Source organism: Cotesia glomerata, linkage group LG3, assembly GCF_020080835.1.
Source record: "Cotesia glomerata isolate CgM1 linkage group LG3, MPM_Cglom_v2.3, whole genome shotgun sequence".
In the NCBI taxonomy this organism is placed as follows: Eukaryota; Metazoa; Arthropoda; class Insecta; order Hymenoptera; family Braconidae; genus Cotesia; species Cotesia glomerata.
This window is the reverse complement of record NC_058160.1, coordinates 14,214,226-14,230,718: the sequence shown is the minus strand read 5'-3', so window position 1 is coordinate 14,230,718 and position 16,493 is coordinate 14,214,226. Positions and strand designations below refer to the sequence as shown.

The following is a 16,493-nucleotide window of genomic DNA, read 5'->3' as shown; positions in this document are numbered from 1 at the left end:
CGACAACCAGGTTGATTGCGTCCAGGGTTGATCGTCCTTTTCGAAATCCGTACTGATTGTCTGCTAATAGTGGATCGACAACTGCTTCTATCCTTTGGTGGATTATACGTTCGAGTATCTTACCGGCTGTATCCAACATGCAGAGTGGACGATAAGATGACGGTTCTTCCGGTAGCTTTTTCCCTTTAGGAAGTAGTACCAGCCGTTGTTGTTTCCACTTCCGAGGAAAAATCCCTTACTTCAAGCATATGTTGTAGACGTCGAGGAATAACGCTGGCGCTGCTTTAATAGATGTTTTCAAGGCAATATTAGGCATTCCGTCCAATCCCGGTGCTTTATTATTCCCGACGCGGTTACAAGCTTCTATCAGTTCTTCTTTCGTGACAGGTGGAATATCATTCAGTTCGTCCTGTGTCAACAGATAGTTGAAAACGCGCTGTCGTGGAAACAGCGCAGTCACGATCTTCTGTAAGAGTTGAGGACAGGTAGGAGACGGCATTGGCTGATATTTCAGGTGTGCCATGACTACCTTGTAAGGTCTACCCCACAAGTCTTTGTCCACCTCGTTGATTAGCTCTTTCCAGCAGTTCTTCTTGCTATCTTTGATGGCTTTGTTTAAGTCTCGACGAGCTTTCTTGTATTCTGCGACTAGTTCCGCTGAGTCATGCCGCCGATAACCACGCTGAGATATTCTTCTTTTCTTGAAACACTCTTTCCGTAGGAAGCTGATGTGGTCGTTCCACCAGTGCACCGAAGGTCTTTGGTTCATGCCCCGTTTACGGGGCATGCAGGTGTCGCAAGCCTGGGACACTCTCTTTATCAACTCCTTGGTCATTTCTTCTGCAGATCCAGTAGTAAGCGGTTCACTATTTAGGGCAGCTGCTAGTGCACTTGGGTCAAAGGATTTCAGCTTCCACCCAACGATGTCAAGTTTCTTAGCCGGTCTTCTAGGATTCGGGTCCTTTGATACTTCCCAGAGAATCGCGTTGTGATCGCTGGCCGTGTAGGTCTCCATCACTTTCCAGTCGTAGTTTCCTCTGATGAGGCTGCTGCTGACAAAAGTAAGATCCACAATAGAACTTGCGTCGCCTTTAGTGTACGTCGGCGCATCGCCACTGTTCAACAACACTACGTCTAACGTAGAAAAAGCTTCTAGTAGTTCTTTACCCCGAGCGTTGGTGTGTTTGCTGCCCCAATCCACTGCCCAGGCGTTGAAGTCCCCAGCTATTGCCACTGGGTAGTACTGCTTCGCGTCCTCCGTCAGTCGATCCAGAAAATCCATGAATTCAACGATAGTGAGGCTAGGTGGTGCGTAGCAGCTGTAAAAACGGATGCCATCTACCGATGCTGCTACAAAGCCGGCGCTGCCATTTTTAACGATACTCTGGAAGGGGAGCTTGCCGCAGGACCATATGACAGCTTTTGTGGTGCAGTCGGTTTCCCATGGTTGGGTACTCAGGTGCCTGTATGGCTCTGCTATTAGTACTAAGTCTAGCTCATGATCGCGCACAGTCTGCATGAGCAGGTCTTGCGCAGCCTCACAATGGTTGAGGTTGAGCTGTAGTATCTTCATGTTCTTTGGTTTGTCATCCTCTGAAGCGCCTCTTGGAATACCGGGCATTTGTGATTGCCGGCACAGTGGGCGGAGTCCTTTGCACTTGGATTTTCAGCGCATAGTGCACATTTGGCTGGGTTTTTACAGTCCGCGATTTTGTGCCCTTCTTGTCCGCACCTGATGCAAAGCTTGGATCGGTCTACGCTACTTTTGCACTGAGATCCATGATGCCCGAAGTGCCAGCACTTGAAACATTGGGTTGGTCTTCTCGTGGCTCTAATTCGGCAGTTGACCCAGCCGATCCGGATTTTACCGTTTCCTTCCAATATCTTCCGCGCTGCAGCTGCTGGTAGAGTCACTACGGCAGTCTGAGTACCTCTGTAGGCCTTACGGATCTTAATTGCCTCTAGCGATACCTCGCAAGATTCTCCGGTTGCCATATGCAAGGCGGCTTGAATGTCCTCCCTGGTTGTAGTATCATCAAGGTCCCGGATTTCGACGTCTTCCTGTGGACCTTTGCAGATCACTTTGGCCTCTTCTTGTAGGATGCCCTCGATGGTTTTCTGTAGGGCTTGGCCTTTATCGGAGCTCTTCCTAGAAAGCGTAATCAGCATGTTTCCGGCCCTAGTTTTGTGGATCTTATCCACCGTAGTACGGACCTGCTCTTCAGGGACATCCTTCTTTATTTTACGCAAAATCTCAGCGTACTTCGCCGGCTCAACTGGGCGGATGATCAGTGCGTCTGGCCTGATCCACTTGCGCGGTTTCTTCCGTTTAGGTTCAGGACGGGGCTCCTTGGGCAGTTGATTTGGGAGCTGCTCTGACCTTTGCCTTCGTTGCTCTCTCTTGGACTGGACTTTCTGCCAAGCAGACGCTTTTGTCCGTTCGTCACTTTGCATTATTGCTCTTTGCGGAGGGCTTTTTCTCAGGTCCTTCCTCTTGGTGGCTTGGCTGCACGTTGGGTCTGGAGAGGTCCGATCTTTCCTCTTTCCAGTCTTCGTGGCAGTTTCTCGTTCGTCTTCAATGACCGACTCACCGTCACCTTCGGCTCCGGTATCCATTGTCTCGTCAGTTACAACAACAACTTGTTTGGTTTGCCCCAGTGTAGCACGAGGACTGCGTCGCGATGCTAATCGCCATTCTTCATCCAGTTTTTTGTACCTTCGAAGGGCGTTAGTTACACTAGTCGCCTTGGTCTTGATCTCCTTGTGGATATTGACTTTTGACTGGACGAGATTATTTAACTCATTTGTCAACTCTTCCAGGCGTTCCAGCGCTTGCGTTCTCTTCATTTCAGCGCTTGCTTCAATCGCTGCTTGTTGGGCATGCGGCCCGTTTTCACTAATGTTAGTTTCCATTAAATTACTCATTCTTTTGTGATTTACCAGCGCATCGTACGGAGCGGAGCAGGTTGTCATAACTAGGAACGGGTGTACCCTCGGAGATAGTACTCCTACCCCAGTTCCCTGAGGCCTAGCCGACACTTAGCCAGCCCCGGAATACACGGACGGACTAGACTCGCTCGGAGCGGTGAAGATTCCGATCTCTAACACTCACTGCGTACTTCCTGATCAAGGCCCGAAGTGGCTGGCTCCTGATCCACTGCTGCAACTTACACCTCGGCAGATCAAGCTCACATCAGCCGTGGCCTGCATCGTCGGAAACTACGACACGAGGTTCCGGTCACTCCCAGTGGGTCACAGCAGAGAACGATCGTCTTGTTAGGTCAGTTAGTGCGACCAACCCATTAAAGGGGAGTTTTGTCCACGGGAGCGTATTTTGTTTGGTTATTTTGCTTGGCTCCTACCCGCTGTACCTCATCAACTAAGAGATTAAGTGTCATCCAAGGACAACGAGCGTTCTCCCATCCGCTCGGGGAGACGCGCCCGGTAGCAGTATCTCTTCTGCCCCGAGTGTGTGTGTGTGTGTGTGTGTGGTTGTATGTAAACCTCTCATAACTTTTGAACGGCATGACCGATATAAAAGTATGTGAACCGCTTATGACTTTTGACCGGTTGATTCGATTTTATCACGACTGGTGCCATTTGAAAGGGCTTGGCCAAACTTAGATTTTGAGTATAATTTGGAACGATTCGGATCAGTAGATTTTAAGAAATTAGCCTTAGACAATAAGAAACCACGTCGATCGCCACCAAGCTGGGCGAAATCGGTTGATTCGATCAAGAGATATCGAGAACGAAAGAAAACCGAAAAAAGTTTTTTTCGGGATTACTCAGAAATTTATGGTTAAATCAATTAAAACCTGAAAATAACTTATCGGGATGATAAAACTGCGTCGAATGCCGTCAACCGCGTGATAATCGGTTGCTCCATTCGAAAGTTATTGCGGTTTGAAAATTCCAAAAATAGTGTTCTATGAAACTTCTATCAGACTTTTGAGCTGGGAGAGCTCAAATCCATAGAAATATTATCTCTTTGAACTCAGCGAGCTCAAAATATCACATAAATTATATTTTGAGCTCAAAAATCTCCAAAATGTCATAAGTACAGTGTCCCCAACTCTTGAAAATACTTTTCTCTAAATCATTCAACAAAAGCCCCTAAATTAAAAACAAAATCCCCCAAAACTAAAATTGAAATTATTTAAAAATTATTCAGATTATTTTTTTTTATCAGTTTTTATTTTTTAAAAGGTTTTAAAATAGAAAATAAATTATTTTGTTTTTTTTTTTTTAATTTCCTTCAATAAACTATACATTATATTTTATATAAGAATTCATCTTATGTAAATATTTATATCATATAAATATATATATTTACTTTGCGTGTACTGTTAATAACAAATTAATAAATAAAATTTTCTTTATCATATAAAATCACATATTTAAATGAACTATATTGCATTCGTTATATTAATATCCGTATACTAACAGTATACCGTATCCGTAAGTATCCGATATGTAAGTATCCGTATCGACTTAAGCAGTTCTTGAAACTCTACATCACTTACTTTTTCAGTGTGGTTTTTAAAATTATACATGTGTACCGTAGATCTGCTCAGTATTTCTTTAGTGGGCACAAATAAAGTGCACTGTTCGTAATCTCGCTTTAATGAAAATTTAACCATCATAATACTCTGAACCATTTCTAGTGCTAACTTGTTCCTTAATTTATCCTTTATCACAGCATATATGGAAAATGCTCTCTCAACATCAGCATTTGAAATGGGAGTAGTCAACAGTGCTAAAGCAAATTTAGAAACATTTTCAAATCTTCTATTACCGCCTGAATCACGATCCTCGTAAACTTCTGACCAAGATGATACTGTTTCATTCGTATTATCCCACTGTTTATGAGATAACATGTTCTATTCTTTGATCATATTATCTTTTGATCCAGATAATGATTCCCTAGTGAATTGTTCCAACAATTTGGATAAATCAGGTTTTCTCTGTGATGTAGCGTAAGTCGGTGTCAAGACATTTATTGATTTCAATATAGAAATATTAATAGGCAATCGTTCCTGAATTTCAGTACATAGTTTCACAAGATTTATAAATAAATTAATGAATAAATGAAAATGTTTGAGTGTAATTATAGAAAATTTCATACAGAGCTGATTTTTATATCGTTAATAATGCGTTCGATATCATCTTCCTACGTTGTTACTTGAATTTTATCACTTTTATTATTTTTTATAACAAATTTGAAAACCGTAGATTTTTTTTGTACTTTTGTTATGAATACTTTTCTGAGTGCTACAATTTTGATAATAACTCCAATAGTTTCTCTATAAATAACAATAATATTTCATTATTTTTTTTTTTAAGAATCTATTATTTTTAAAGTATTAATTTCATTATCTCATTTTTATCTGAATACTCTTTGATTTTATTTTCATTACATTTTTATTTTCTCAATTTGTTAATTTTTAGTCAATTATAGACGTTAATATATTATTCTTACTATGAATATTGTTTTTATGTTTTGATCAATTAAATAAAAAATTATTTACTCACATTGTTGGTGAAAATGGCTTAATCGATTTTAAAAATTCAGATGTAAACAAATCAATTTCCTCGTCAGCAGAATTATCATTTGAATTCTTATTTCCCAGACCACTTTTTTTATCTTTTCTTGACATTGTAAATTTGAATAATTAATTAATATCAATTGATCACCTCGTTCTAAATGAATATTTCCCGAAATGTATTTATTTTATAAGCCTAAGCTTTAGTTTATTAATATTTTGACAGCTGGATTCGTTTCATTTGTTTTTTCATGACGATTTTATTATATTAAAAAATTTTAATTGAAAAACATAAATACTCTAATCTTTAATTGAATTTTTATCTACATATATAACTATCAGGATAGTTCATTGCCGCAAAAATTTTTTAACTGCCTGCTACGAAAATCGAAGATTTTCAAAAATCGGGAAGTTATTGTTTTCACCCCGTTTTGCAAAAACCGAGTTTTCATCAGATCTCGACGTTTGAAGGTCACAGGAAGCTTCCCTGACTATCCCCGCGAGGTTGTCACGGTGTCTGTATGTATGTATGTGTGTATGTGTGTGTATGTGTGTGTGTATGTGTGTGTGTGTGTGTGTATGTGTGTGTGTGTGGGTGTGTGTGTGTGTGTGTGTGTGTGTGAAAGTATGTGAACCGCTTATAACTTTTGAACGGCTTGACCGATTTTATCGCGGTTGGTGCCATTCGAAAGGGCTTGACCAAACTTAGATTTTAAAAACTATTTGAACCGATTCAGATCGATAGATTTTGAGAAATCTTCAAAAAACTGAAAAAAAAATTTTTTTTAAATGTGGTTTTTTTGGAATAACTTTTAAACGGCTTGATGGTTCAATTCTAAAAACTAATCAGCTCTTAACCTCAAAAAACCACGTTGATCACTACCAGTCCGGTCAAAATCGGTTGCTTCGTTCGAGAGATATCGTGAACAAAAGAAAACCGAAAAAAGTGTTTTTTCGAAATAACTCCAAAATTTTTAGCGCGATCAATTCAAAGTTCAAGATTCTTTGTAAAACTTGAAAAACTGCGTCGAATGCTGCCAACCGCGTAAAAATCGGTTTATTCATTCAAAAGTTATTGCGGTTTAAAAATTAAAAAAATAGTGTCATCAAATCCCTATCAGACTTTTGAGCTCGAAGAGCTCAAAAGCATAGGAAAACAATCTCTTTGAGCTTGGAGAGCTCAAAATAACCCATAAATTGTATTTTTGAGCTCGAAGAGCTCAAAAACGTCAATGGTGCAATTTTATGCGCCTAAGTATGGAATTAGCGGGAAGTTGCAGGGATGGCCTTCAGGGTCAACCGTTTTCCTAATTTTTTTTTTTCGCTGCTCATGCAAAATATTAATCTACATATAGAAAAAAAAATTCTCACTAAGTTTGAGCTCTTAACATTAGTTTTAAGTACTAACAATTTAAATTTAAAGTTTTACTATTCAAAATGCATGTAAAAAAATCTTTTTTCTTTCAAATTTCTAATGCTTATCCAGCTTTTACAATATTGCAAATCGGTTCGATGGAAATTGTGGGGGATTTCACGCTCTGTATTTTTATCAAAAATATATAACCAAATTGGGAGTTCGGAGTTGTAAGCTCCAGGTTACATTAATTGATAAAGTTAGTAGACCAAATCACCGTTCTACTAATAATTTATTTTGTATGAATTTATACAAGAATGTAGTTAAAATTTACTTATAAAAATTTAAAATGCGAGGCAAATTAACAAGATTATGAAGTCATTCAAACGGTAATAAGACGGTACGTCTTGGACAAAAAATGCTAGATGCTATTACGGTGCTCTGCTAAGAGGAACTGATTTTCTGATCAGAAGTTGAACTTGGTGACAAGTTCCAAATTTTTCGTACTGCTAAGCTCTTCTAGGGGTAATGGGTGGAGTAAAAGGGATGCGAGACCCTTGATTGGTAATTTAGGAAAGGTGGGTGTATAGTTAAGTACTCGAGCAAAAAGGAAAAGATCGAAAGTAAGTTAGAGAGAGATCTCATGACTAGAGAGAGAAAGGACTTAGACAACTAGATGCCAATATGATGTACAGATGTACAAATAACTAATACTCCAAACTGAGGAAAAAACCAAAGTAATAAAACAATTAAAAACAGATGGGTCTTGGGAAAAAATATTTCACAATAGAAGTATTAGAAAACCTTAGAGCAGAGGATTAAGTTGTAAATAAAACGAAGCAGAATCTCATTACCGCTTGAATTTCCAATTGTACAAAACTGAGTTTAGAAGGTAATAAAGCAAAATACATAAGTTATGCTAAGCTAAAAAATGATAAACTAAACAAAACGTATGCTAGACATGAGGGTATCATAAATCTTATAATATTGAAGACTAAAAATTACACTAATACAAAAATTATTATAAAAAAAATGAAAATGACGAAAATAGATTAACATTATAAAACATTCCCCCCCCCCCCCCCCCTTGAGAGGCTACGATCAAGAAAATTATTGTCTCTAATTTTTTGTCTCTAATTTTGATTCACTGCTTGAGATGGATATAGGTAATATTGCCAGTTTTTTGACATTTCTAACAAAGGATGACTTAGCAGTTTTCACTAACATGGTACGCACTACACCATCACTACCTGGATAACACTCAACAATTTTTCCCAGCGCCCATTGAGCCGGTGGTATGTTGTCTTCTCTCAACAAGACAATTGAACCATTTATTATTTCAGGGCCAGCCTTTTCCCATTTGGTGCAAACGGTCAATTCATTTAAATACTCCTTGCTCCATCGGTTCCAGAAGTGTTGTTTCACCTTCTGTAAGTATTGCCAATGACATAAACGATTATCAGGCGTGGAGGTATAATCGTAACCTCGTAAGTTGGTCAAAGAATCACCTATTAAAAAATGGCCAGGAGTGAGGAGTATAGGATCGGTAGGATCAGAGGAGATAGTGGTCATCGGTCTAGAATTTAAAATAGCTTCAATCTCAATAATTAAAGTGTTGAATTGTTCGTAGGTGAACAACATATCATGACCAGCTACATGGCCTAAATGCTTTTTAAAACTTTTCACACCAGCCTCCCATAGGCCGCCAACATGGGGTGCATGAGGCGGGCTAAAATGCTATTGAATACCTTTGTCACTTAGGTATCCTTGAATTTTATTTTGAACTTCAGTGGTATTTATATCTTCAATAAATTCCTTCAAAATGTTGTTAGCTCCAACGAAGTTAGTCCCATTATCACTATAGATATCTTGACATAGATCTCTACGTGAAATAAATCGCCTTAGGGCAGACAAGAAATCATCTGAAGTGAGATCGGTCACCAACTCGAGATGAACAGCTTTTACGGAAAGACATACGAATACAGCGACGTATGCCTTTATAGAACCTCGATTACGAAACTTCTTTTCTTTTAAAAGGAAAGGTCCACAATAATCAACACCAACTTGATTAAAAGGGTTAGCAATGTTGACACGAGCCTTTGGTAATTTACCCATAACATACTCTGTAGGAGGCGGACTTGCCTTAAAGCATTTACAGCTTGCTTCAAATTTTTGTATACCTGGCTCCGGCCATCAATAACCCAATACTTACGACGAATGGTGTACAGGGTCTGTTGAACGCCTGTATGCAAATGTTTTTTGTGAAAATACATCATAAACAGATTGGTGACATGATTGTTTTTTGGCAGTATAATAGGATGTTTGGCATTAAACGGTAAATTGGACAAAGTCAGACGTCCACCCACTCTCATTATTCCATCTTGATCTAGAAAAGGAGATAACTTGAGAAGATTCGAACTCACGAATTTCTTCTTGTCACCAGCTATCAGAATTTTTATATCTTCAGGAAATACTTGAGATTGCACACATCGAAGTACTCGAGTCTCCACATGTCGTAATTCATTTATGTAAGAAATTTTGCTGGAAATTCTTTTCGAATGTTAGCGTTGTAAATGGTCTAGCTGCGTTAACTAAGCATACGGGTCGGCGCTGCTCAGGTAGCTCCGATTGTACTTCTTCAATCTTCGGTGATTCATGACTTGGCCAAAATGATTCCAATTGGCTCAACCACGATGGTCCATTCTTCCATAGGTTAGCAGAGGGAAATTCTACAGGTAATACTCCTCACGAGACAAGATCAGCGGGGTTATGTTCTGTAGGAACATGCCTCCAAGATTTTACTTGTGTAACGGTCTGTATTTCAGCTACACGATGAGCAACAAAGATTTTTAATTGCTGCGGAGAAATTTGAAGCCAACGTAAAACAATAGTTGAATCAGTCCAATAAAAAATATTGACTTCTTCACTCAAGGCAGTTTTTACCGTTTTTATCAATGTTGATAAAAGTTGAGCTCCACAAAGCTCTAATCTTGGTATAGTTAAGGTTTTGATCGGTGCAACTCGAGATTTCGCACATAACAATTGCACCTTAATGTTGCCTAAATTATCAACAGTACGCAAATAGACACACGCTCCATATGCCTTTTCACTAGCATCAGAAAATCCATGTAATTGAATTTCTTTGCGGTCAGCTGTAATTACGGTACGAGGGAATGACAATAGATTTAGAGAAGGTAATTGCTCGCAATACCTTTGCCAGTCACTGTGAAGGTCTGCAGGTAGAGACTCGTCCCAGTTAAGTTTATAATTCCACAAATTTTGTAAAATAATTTTAGCTAATATAATAACTAGAGCCAACAAACCTAACGGGTCAAATATTTTAGCTACTTCAGATAATATAATTCTTTTGGTAATCTTGTTTCATTGAATAGGATTTAGCGTATAATTAATAGTATCGGTGCGAGAGTCCCAATGTATACCTAAAGTTTTCAATGTAGTGTCTCCCAACTGCAATCGAGGGTTGACATCTTCCGCAGGTATATCTTCTAAAACCGAAGGGTCATTAGAAGCCCACTGCCTCATTGTTAGTCCAGCAGTAGATAGGATCCCAATCATTTGTGTAATCACAAGTTTTGCTTCTTTCTTAGTCTTTGTTCCACTAAGAAAGTCATCAACATAAAAATCGGATAATAACAATGGTGCGACGACCGGGTATGATTCACCCTCGTCTTCACTTAATTAGTGTAAACAACGTATTGCTAAATAAGCGGTACAGGTAATACCGAAGGTGACGGTATTTAACTCATATGTCTGGAGCTTTTTAGCTTCATTTCTCCAGAGAATACGCTGGAACTTTCTGTCTTGTTTTCTGACTAAAAACTGTCGGTACATTTGTTTTAGGTCACCCGTAATTACTATTGGGTGCTTACGAAACCTAATTAATATGGTAAATAAATCAGGTTGAATAGTTGGGCCAGTGTACAAGACATCATTGAGTGATACGCCTGAAGAAGTTTTTAGTGAGCCATCAAATACCACTCGTACCTTTGTAGTAAGGCTGGTTTCTTTCATAACTGCATGGTGAGGTAAATAATAACCATTTAAAGTCAAAGGGTTATCAACTATCGGAGACATGTGATTTTGTTTCAAATAATCTTGAAGAACTTCTTCATATTGTATCTTGAGCTCAGGTTTTTTATTTAATCTGCGCTCAGTACTATCGAATCTCTTGCGAGTCAGATGATATGATTTTCCAAGTTTAGTAGTATGTGGATTAAACGGTAGGGCAACGACATATCGCCCATCGAAATCTCTAGTTACATGCTTGCGAAAATGCTGTTCACATTTTTCTTGTTCTGCGGTGAATTTCTTGACGGTGGGACATTCTTCAATTTCCCAAAACTTCTGAAGGTCGAAATCTAAATTGGTAGTGGTGAGATGACAATTTGATGAGGTCGGTAGACTGGATGGGGCAGCTCCACCTATTATCAAGCCAAACATTGTTTTTTGCAGGTATAATTCTTGTTGGTTAGAGGGGGACAATTTGATTTGTCCGACAGATAATAGCGAAAGAGTGGTGCCTGCTCCTAAAAGTAAGTCAACAGGCGCAGGTTTATGTAAGTTTGGATCCGCTAATACAATATTATCAGGTATTTTTATCAATTCACGTTGGATTGGTTGATCAGGTATAACATGTGATATTTCTGGTACGACTAAAAAGGTCAGTGTCTTTCTATAATCGTTTAAACAAGATTTGATGGTAGCTGTTGCGAGCTCGGTACAATAAGTGGTCATAGAGTTTAAAGCGCCAACAAAGCATATTACATGATGTTTTCTTTAATTTTAAAACATCAGCAAGACGACAAGTAATAAAATTAGTAGTAGAGAAGGTATCTAGCAGCCCTCGGCATTGTATAGGTTGAAACACTAAATTTTTGCTTAATTTAAAAATTTAATTATTTAGACCATTAAACCTCGCGGATAAGAAATAATCGCCTAAACTTTTAAAAATTAGGATTCGCTGCTCTGGGATATTCCGCTCCCGTGAACCAATGAGTGTCTTTGTCTTTAGATGATTTTATTAGTTTGAGACAGAAGTTCTCACGCGTGCCAGTTAATTTATTTTACTTACTTACAAATTTTAACTGCAACGATGACCCTTCGTCTTTGATTGACCCTTTGGCAGGTTGTAGATAGATAGTCGTAGTAAATAGATAGGTGAATAGTGGTAGTTTAGTAATAGTGTATAGCGGTGATAACAATAAACTTAACTTGATCACACAAAATAAGCACTTTTAATATAAACTTGTGGTATTTCGGTAATGTAACTTAACAAAATAGAATATTTGTAACAATGGAATGAATATTATTTAACATTAGAAATATAAGAGTGAATTAGTAGTAAATTATGGTGAATAGTCACCTAATAGTAGTAAAAAAGGAATATAGGATTAATTAATAGTAAGTTTTAGTGAGTAATCACCTAATAGTGGTAATAGTGGTATAGTAGTAAATTGACTAAGAAATATCTAACGTGGTGGTTGACACCGGGGGATAGATCGAAGTGTCGATCAATGCTCAAGGTTTGAGGTTCGTAACCGTTTTTTTCCCCTCCTCGTGTCGTCCTGTGACGTCACGGGAGCTACACATTAATTTAGCGAGCGTCGGTAACGAAAATTTCGGGTGGTAGTTCGCCAGGCTGATAAAATCGGGACATTTGTAGTGTCTCAATCCTCCCTGCCAAGCCAAGACTACCCCGTCAATTTTTGAACTGAGCTAGCTCTTTGAATGAATTGGTGAGTCGTCATCGGGTATAGGAATGATAGGATAATAGCAGTAGTGGTGAGTGATCACCTAGGAAGGGTAGTTTGATGAAATAGTGAGAAGAAAAGTTGGTGAATAATCACCTGTTGATGGTAGATTGGTGAGTAGTCACCTGTAGATGAAGGATTGGTGAGTGGTCACCTATTAATGAGAGATGTGGTGAGTAGTCACCTGATAGTGGTATGGGTTGGTGAGTAATCACCTGATAGTAGTGGTTAAAATTTGTTAATTAAGAAATTTCGATGAATGGGTTGGTGAGTAGTCACCTGAGGAATGGATGTGTGGATGTGTGAATGGACTGGTGAGTCATCACCTGAAAAGAAATTTTAAAATAATTTAAGATTGTTAGCTGTTAAGTCGGTGAGTGATCACCTGTAAATAAATAATTAATTTATTAGAACGTTTTCTTGAGCTAATGGTCGAAACTCCGTTCTAGACTTCGATCTATTTGCTGGGCTAAACATAAAAAATAAAATTTTAATTTTTAATTAATTGTTGTTTGTTTTTTTTTTTGATTGGTCTGCAGCTGTAATTAAAACAAATTAAACTGGCAGATATAATTGTAGATGATTACATAAATATAGGAATGATTGTTTAATTTTTATTTTAACGTAGTAAACATCTTTTCGAATTTTATAGTGTTATAATATAATATACTTGAAAGAAAAGAAATTAAAGTAATAAAAAAATAAAAAAAATGTTTAATAAGGATGAGATGAAACTTCCTGAACCGTAAGGGAGGGTTTACTTCTTCGTAGCACGAAGATGGGCCTCGTGGAAGAGTCTCATATCCTCTTGGGTATACTCGGGGCTGATCCAGTCCTTGTATTTTGGCTAACGCCTGTTACAGGCCCGGCACAGGGGGTCGAAAAATTGGATTGCTACTCCACATCCTGGACAGCGTCTCCGAAAGTGGTCTTTTACTTCCTTTTCGTGAGGACGGAAACACGTTTCCGTTGTGACTTGGTCTTGGTAGCAGACATGACACATGTCTGGCCTCCATGGTAAACGACATTCAGCAATTTTGTGGTTGCGTTGCCGGCAGTTATGACATCCAGATGAAAAGAACAGTGACTGAGCTGGAGTAGTCACTGTCTGGGTCCACGATTCTTGGAGTTGACTGTGAAGAATCCTGGGTCGAACGGCAGCACAAGTGCTACGGATGGCTTTACAGAATGTTTGGTAATCTATGAAACGGATTCGATTGTGAACAGCTATCTGGTTAGCGTCTGCGGCAGCTGGTGATGAAGTTGCTGTGTCTGTGTCTTTCAAGAACTGCTGGTATGCAGCCTCTGGTGATATTGGTGCACCATACTCAGGTGCTGGTATCGTCTGGGAGTACGGTAACGAATGTACGTACGGTGAGCTCTCCTCGAGCTTCTCGATAGGCCAGTAATGTTGATGGAGGATGCTAAGTACCCTCTGGGATTGGTTTGGACGTTGACGTGTGAGGCTTGAGTCCAGCGTTTGGTCCACACACTGTTGCTGGCTGGCTAGCTAGTACTGAGACCACTGCCTTGTTATTCGGTGTAGCTCCGATGTTGTAGACCGTCTCGGTGGTCTGCTCCTCAGTGATCTGGAGAGACAACGCCTCTTCTTGATGTATTTGGTAGTGAATATTTTCACCTAGTTGTTTAACAATAGGTTCCATAATTTCTAGTCAATGGTCAACGGCAACGACTTCTTCAGCTACGTCACGGAGATTCAAACGCTGTTGGTTGGATGTCTCAGGTAAGTTTCTTTGCAGTTGTATACGAACATGCTCGATACCCTCGAGTATATCATTGACCCAGGAGGGTCGTTCGTTGATGGATCTAGCTGCTGGCTGTGCTAGAGGATTAAATCGACCTGCAAATGCTGAAGTGACTGTTTGTTGACTCGCATCTGCAACTGAAACTGTGACTGCATTGCTGCTTATCGATGTTGACGTAAACGCTGCTGTAGCGGTCTCTTGTTGATTAACGGTATTGACTGGACCTGTAACTGAATTGCTGGTTACCGGGATTATTGTGACTACTACTGGAGTAGCTGTGGTAGTAGCTGTGCCGGGCTGAACTGCTAGTGACCTTGGAATTCGGCCGAAGTTGAGCTGAACAGCTTCTTCTGGAGTCAGGCTGGGCCTAACGACGATCGGTGACGTTGCTGGGGTCGGTATTAATGATTTAGATGGTAATGAAAATGACTGTTTCTTAGAATTACAAGTGATTATGGGATCAGAAGGTAAAGTTTCTGATTTAACGCTTGTTATCGACGACAACTTCGAAGTACTCTCAGTTCTAGTCTGAAATGATGGTTGTCGTTTATTTTGACTTGATATTTTAGAGTTTTTTGAGTCATGTGCGCTGAGATTGTGTATGAGCATAAGGTCATTAGGTTCATTACCGGATTTAATTTTTAATTTGGGTGTTGAACTGAGCATTTCTGACTCAGAGTCTGACTCATAGTCCATATACTCGTAATCTAAGTTGTTTTGGTTAATATCAGGGGTTCCTGAACTATTTTCTAAAGTAGTTGGTTCGCAGTTGTTAGAAACTGACCTAACTGGGGCACTAGTTAAAGAAATAGATGCCGTAAGGGTTTGTATCGCGGATATTTGAGCCTTAGTTGGTGTATTGGAGATCACCGTAGTAACTACTTGGTTTTCGGGATCCGGGTTTTTCGTAAAGGGTCATAAACCGGCTCTTTTTCGTATCTCGTCTGTAGTTCGTGAACAACAGACTGCAGCAATATGTCCACTGCGTCCACAACGGTCGCAGTCAGTTCGTGAGGGTACTTGGTTCAGTGTCTTTTGTAAATTTTCGAACATACTCTGTATCGCGGCTTGAAAATTAGTTATTGAGGATACAAGTGTGTCCGAAAAGTCATCTTTTGTAGTTTCTATACATATATTCCCTGATTTTGCATTTCGGCAAATGTCATTAGTCCGTAAGGGTGCGACTGTACTCTGGTATGTATAAGAAGGAGTAGCGCTTGGGACTATGCCTGGAATAGCATGTATGTGTTGCTGTGTCTGTGACGCAGGCACATGAAAAGAGGCGATCGGTGCTGTATAAGTATGCGTCACGTGAGGTACGGTAGTGTGTGGCTGTGCGTGTATACCCGGAACATGGTATGGTATCGGTGGTGCTGTGTAAGTCTGTGTTACGTGCGGTAACGTAGTATGAGACTGTACATGTGTAGCTGGTACATGTTGAGGCACCGGTGGTACGAGTGGTGGGGCGAGCGGTGGAAGCGCGTACGGTAAACGCGCAGTCCCACTAAACGTTGGGGCTGATGCTGTAGAGTAGGGAAGCATGTCCGAATGGAAAAAATCAGGTGCGGGCAGCACGGAGTGATTTCCCACTGATAAATTTGAACTCGGGAATAATTCCCGCGGCTGAAACGCATATGTGTCGTTGATGTGATTATTATTATTTATCGTGTTAGTCATCGTTTGAGCTAAGGTACTGGCAAAAGGTGACGTCAATTGCTGACAAGCTGTTTTCCAGGTTTCTGCTTCGGCTCTTAATTGTCTAATTACTACCTTGACGGGTTGAGTCGCACTGTTTGTATCTTTGGGGTCAGGTACTCTACTTGCGTTATTGTCAGTCTTATTTGTAGGGTCAGTGCTATTATTGACAGTACTTTTGTGGATGTCACCTTGCGGATTGTCCAGTCCAAGTAAATCGTCTTGTAATTGTAAATATAGACTTGAATTTGAATTTTGAATTGGATTAAAAGTTAATAAATTTTGATTTTGTAAATTCGCATTATTACTAATCGGTACCGAAAATCGATTTACTGGGGTGTGAGGAAACATTATGAATAGT

At 39.5% G+C, this 16,493-nt stretch overlaps 2 protein-coding genes across 13 annotated transcripts in view; both read right to left on the bottom strand.

Moving 5' to 3' along the window:
* LOC123261717 (potassium voltage-gated channel protein Shaker) overlaps nucleotides 1-16,493 on the bottom strand; it is a 1,350,734-nt gene that overhangs the window by 1,206,644 nt on the left and 127,597 nt on the right. The window lies entirely within an intron of this gene.
* On the bottom strand, nucleotides 8,638-9,015 carry LOC123261738. Its single transcript, XM_044723518.1, has one exon. The coding sequence runs from the start codon at nucleotides 9,013-9,015 to the stop codon at nucleotides 8,638-8,640; it is 378 nt and encodes a 125-aa protein (XP_044579453.1).